General features: G+C 40.9%; 1 protein-coding gene across 1 annotated transcript; it reads right to left on the bottom strand.

Annotated features, from left to right (window-relative positions):
- Positions 1–536: 536 nt before the first annotated feature.
- LOC148951053 (uncharacterized) lies at positions 537–1,163 on the bottom strand. The gene has a single exon (XM_089090985.1). It carries the CDS (start codon positions 1,161–1,163, stop codon positions 537–539), a length of 627 nt encoding a protein of 208 aa, XP_088947111.1.
- Between the last annotated feature and the right edge of the window lie 4,421 nt (positions 1,164–5,584).

Below are 5,584 nucleotides of genomic sequence, written 5' to 3'. Positions count from 1 at the left end.
GCAACGTCAAAACTTAAACGAACAGAGGTTATTACGGGTTCCGGTGATTTTCTTCCGATAAAATTCCCCCCCCCCCGGAAATTTCCCCCCGTAGGAGATTCCCCCCCCCGGAAATTTTCCCCCGTAGGAGATTCCCCCCGGTGATCCCCCCCTGGAGGAGATTCCCCCCCTAGGAGATGTCCCCCCGCTGAAAATTCTCCCCTCCTCCCTCTTTTAAATAATCGCCACCGGAGACTACCCTTGCCTCAGACTTATTTGCATTGGATTTCACCCATGGCTCTAAAATTGTCGCAAAATTCTTCTCTTTCTCGGCGGCCTAAAATATAAGAGCGAGTGGAGTACACTTTTTAATTGTCAAGTAAATAGTTATTTATACACGGTAATACATACACAGTTAAAACGCTACACTATAAAACTAATATTTCTTGCAATAAGCCTCAGGTACTCAGCGTTCCGACATTGCCGTAATTTCCCATCTGTCATAGAATTCTGGCATTTAAATCCACATACTTTTTCTTAATTGATTCATTGGATTGTCATGCATTTGCTTGAATCACAACCGCCTTGCTAAGTGCTTGTTCGCGCTTGAGGATGTCCAAGAACTTCCAAAGGCTAGGGTGATGAGCCGAAACTGAAGACTGCAATCTTCTATGATAACCCTCGACATTGTTGTTTGTCCTGGGGAGTTCATCTTTCGCTCTGTCGAACATATTCCAGACACGGGGCGGAAAGTTGCAAGGTACTCTCCCACTTCCACGCATTCTACCGATGTAGTTATCTTCAAAGTAGGGGATGATTGGCCCAAACACATTGTCAGTAAGCTTGACTACGACAGCTGTGAATGCAGAATGTACTTCCGATATGGGCACTATTGCAAGAGCAGCTAGCATTTGGACGGAGACAGCAAATTCATCATCGTCTCTATACCTCGTCTGAAGGCCAAGGTTTTGTACTTTCCTGTAGATACTCTGGCTTATGTTGAAGAAACTTTTCTTAACTTCAGTGGCTGGAAAGCCTTTCCTGAAGGAATTCTGTACGCCAAGTTCGAAATCAGACAATACAGATGTTGGACCTCCATTCGTCAAATGAGACTTTAGTTCAGTAAGAACTTTCGTATACGTATCATATAACTTTTTAGGCAGCAGTGCGTAAACGCATGGCATCACCCAATCCTCGTACAGGCAGTGCACAACGTAAAGCTGTTAGAACAACTCGGGCACGGTCTTGAACGTTCTGTCGACGAATCAGTGAGAAGACGAATCGAGGAGCTGAACTGATGCGTCCGTACCAAACATTAGGATTCTATTGGAAGTTCCATGACCCTACGGGGGGAAATCTCCTAGACCCTTTATTACGTATATGAGGGGGGTTGCACTCTTCTGAATACCTCGCTCTAGACGCTAAAGTTTGACTTTTTGTATAAATTCTTTAAGAACGCCTCCTGAAATACAAAGACCGTTTAACTAGATTAATAAGCCTTTTCGAAAGTTCTAAAAAGATTTTAGCGTAAACAGTGATATATTGAGAAGGTGGCAACCCTCTCCATATGCGTAATAATTTCTGTTCGTTTTCAGTTTCAAGGTTTCTCCTTACTTTCAGATGAAAAAAACTTGTTCTTTTTAATTTCTGATTGTTTTTAAATAATACCGAGAAACCTAGCTCCCCTCCATGGCAAATTCTTTCTCTAACCTAAATCATTTCCCTAAATCCCTAAATGGAAAATTCTTCCCACGTAAAATACCCCCCCCCTCCATCCACCAGAAAAATTCACCCCAGACGATTCTATTCTAGCTGAAAATTTTTCTTTTTAGCACTTTCATTTGAAAAAAGCCACACTATGAAAAATCCTTCCCAAAAATACCCCCCCCCCTCCCCGTCTCTAAGTAGAAAGTTTTTCCCGGCAGAAAACTCCCACTAAAGAATTTGTACCGTGGAAAACTCACCCGTGGAAAATTCCCCATTCCTACGGAAAGATACTCTAGACAATTCTAACCCAGTAACCCCCCCCCCCACTGGGGCAATTCCCTTTAAAGATCTCCACGTGTAAAACTGAGTCGGCAACCAGTGAGAAGACGAATCGAGGACAAATAAATAAGACAAATAAAGACAAATAAATAGAATTCTATAGGAATTCTGGCAATTCCTCAAGTGTAAAATTTCTCTTGGAAATTTCCTCCATTCCGGAAACTCCTCCCCCAAGAAAAAATATCATTCTGGAGAATCTTCCAGAATGGAAAATCTTCCCAGTAGAAAATTCACCCCCCCCCCCCCAGAAAACTGTCTGTATACTTCCCAATAATAAATACTATACATAAACAATAGGCAAATTTCACGTCTTACAAACCTTTCCCCAGGAGCTGTGGGGGTCAAGTAATCCCCAATGGCATATTTACTGGGAGTCCCCAGGGAGTATGGAGGGTCATGTCATCCCAAAAAGCATAGTCGTTAGACGTTTCAGCTATACTGAATCAAATGGCTATCTCAAAATTTTGATCTATGGGTTTGAGGGAAACGGGCGTGGGAGGGGGGCTAGTTCTCCTCCAATCTTTTTAGTTCCTTAAAATAGGCAGTATGGTTTTGATTTCCGTTCAAGTGAACCCACTCCGGTGCTTGTCTAGAATCTGGGTACACACGAAAGAAATACCGCATTGGGATCTCAAAGCTGCTATTGATAAACAGGTTTGTGAGGTGTTGCCCACTCCATGACAAAGATTTAACTTTATTTTTTTATGGTTTAGGGGGACTAAAAGGTAGCTAGATACTAAAAAGTAGCTAGGCACTAAAAAGTAGCTAGGTGAGGTTAGAAAAAAAAACAACAAACGAGACTGCGGCCATTGGAAAGAAAAGACGAAAAATGTAAAACAACGCGAATATTTCACCTGTATATGCATGCGTCTTCAGCACAAGAGAAACAAGATAAAAAACTAAACTAAAAACAAATAAAACCACCACCAAAAAAAATATACAATTGGAGCAAACTAATCCACGTAGGGAAAAGCAGCTATTGGAGTCACTTCAGTGAGGACACCAAAGCAACTGAGATAAAAATATAAAAAAAAAGAGATTACGTTAATTATTCTGTTGCGAAATAATCCTCTTGTTGGCTATTACTGAAGCAATCGTTTTGGTCTAGTTGGTAAAATAGTACCTTGGTGATTATTTAAGATCTTAGTTCCCTTATTGACTGTTGATTCATATTTCAAAAGAATATCATAAATTGAACAAATATTTAAATTTCCTATGTCCCTATTTAACGAAAGGTTAAAACATATGTTTTTCTTTAATTTCTATGGCTTCTCTCGCCCATTGAGTATAACCCCTATCATTTGGAATAGCTAAGGCTTCATCAAATCATAGGCAGCGCAATAGCGCTGCCTAGGTAAAGAACGATGTTGGCACAATGTATTATTATTTTTTTTTTTCTCCATACCCGGGCACTTCGTATCGAAGGAGTTGTCGTAGAAACTTCTAAACTGACTCATTCAATTAGAAATCGGAGGGGCTTGTGCCCTTTTTAATGGTCGGAAGTGATTGGAGGGCAACTAGCCCCCCCCCCCTCCCATCATTCCCCTAAATGGATCCAATTAACAATATAGGATACCCATTTGTTTCAGCTTTGTTAATTTCCAGATAGAATATATATTTTTAAAGAGGACACTCTCCCACAACCCTCAGGGTAAGAGGTTCGAGTTATGCCCTGAGGGCATATAAGAACGATTTTGGCACAATACACTATTTATTATTTTTTTCCTTTAGAGCAGGGCACTTCGTATCAAAGAAGTTGTCGTAGAAACTTCGAAAAGGGCTCATTCAATTGGAAATTGGAGTGGCTTGTGCCCTTTTTAAAAGTCGAAAATGATTGGAAGGCAGCTAACACCCCTTCCACGCCCACCAATTCCCGAAACACATCCAATCAAAATTCTGAGATATCCATTTTGTTCAGCATAGTTGATTTCCAGATAGAAATTATGTTTTTGAGGAGGACACTCCCTCACAGCCTTCAGGGCAAGGGCCGTAAGTTATGCCCTGGGGGCATATAAGGTTTTTATAGAAAGCGTTGTCGTAGAAACTTCAAGAAGGGCTAATTCAACTGAAGATTCAAATGGCCAGTTCCCATTTTAATAGTCGAGAGGTATTGGACAGCAACTAACGCCCCTTACACGCCCCCTTTTCCCCCAAAACACATCCAAACAAAATTTTGAGATAGCCATTTTGTTCAACGTAGTTTTATGTTCTGAAAATTAGGTCTTTGAGGATGACAAACCCTCATAGCCCTTAGGACAAGGGTTGTAAGTTATGCCCTGGGGGCATATAAAGTTTTTAAAGAACGCGTTGTCGTAGAAACTTTAAAAAAGGCTAATTCGATTAAAAATTGAAATGGCTTGTGCCCTTTTCAATAGTCGAAAGTAATTGGAAGGCAACTAACACCCCTTCCACACCCACCATTTACCCAAACGTATACAATCAAAATTTTGAGATAGCCATTTTGTTCCACGCAGTTAAAGTTCAGGAAATTATACCTTTGAGTAAAACACTCCCCCCACAGTCTTCAGGGCAAGGGTTATAAGTTACACCCTGGGGGCATATAAGTTTTTATTGAAATCTTTGTTGTAGAAACTTGAAAAGGGGCTCATTCGATTGGAAATTCAAAGGTCTAGTGCCCTTTTTAATAGTCGAAAGTGATTTGAGGGCAACTAGCCCCCCTCTCTCGCCCACCTTTTCCCCAAACACATCCAATCAAAATTTTAGATAACCATTTTGTTCAATGTTGTGGATTTCCAGATAGAAACTATGTTTTGAGGAGGACAGTCCCCCACAGCACTCAGGGCAAGGGTTGTAAGTTATGCCCTGGGGCATATAAGGTTGTTATAGAAGGCGTTGTCGTAGAAATTTCAAAAAAGGCTCATTCGATTGGAAATACAAAGGGCTAGTGCCCTTTTTAATAGTAGAAAGTGATTGGAGGGCAACTAGCCCCCCCCCCCACGCCCATCATTCCCCCAAACAAATCCATTCAAAATTTTGAGATAGCCATTAGGTTCAGCGTAGTTGATTTTCACATAGAAATTATTTTTTTGAGAAGGATACTCCCCCACAGCCTTCAGGGAAAGGGTCGTAAGTTATTCCTTGGGGTCATATAAGGTTTTTTATAGAAGGCGTTGTCGTAGAAACTTCAAGAAAGGCTCATTCAATTGGAAATTCATAGCCATTTTATTCAACGTAGTTTTAAGTTCTGAAAATTAGGTCTTTGAGGATGACAAAACCTCATAGCCCTTAGGACAAGGGTTGTAAGTTATGCCCTGGGGGAATATAAAGTTTTTAAAGAGCGTGTTGTCGTAGAAACTTCAAAAAGGGCTCATTCGATTAGAAATTGAAATGGCTAGTGCCCTTTTGGATAGTCGAAAGTAATTGGAAGGCAACTAACATCCCTTCCACGCCCATCATTTCCCCAAACACATCCAATCAAAATTTTGAGATAGCGATTTTGTTCCACGCAGTTGAAAGTTCAGGAAATTATACCTTTGAGCAAAACACTCCCCCCAGAGTCTTCAGGGCAAGGGTTATAAGTTACACCCTGGTGGCATAT

Source organism: Artemia sp. Qi Xiang Cuo, chromosome 6 (assembly GCF_049724085.1).
Source record: "Artemia sp. Qi Xiang Cuo chromosome 6, ASM4972408v1, whole genome shotgun sequence".
NCBI classification, from domain to species: domain Eukaryota; kingdom Metazoa; phylum Arthropoda; class Branchiopoda; order Anostraca; family Artemiidae; genus Artemia; species Artemia sp. Qi Xiang Cuo.
This window is presented reverse-complemented; position numbering and strand designations above follow the sequence as displayed.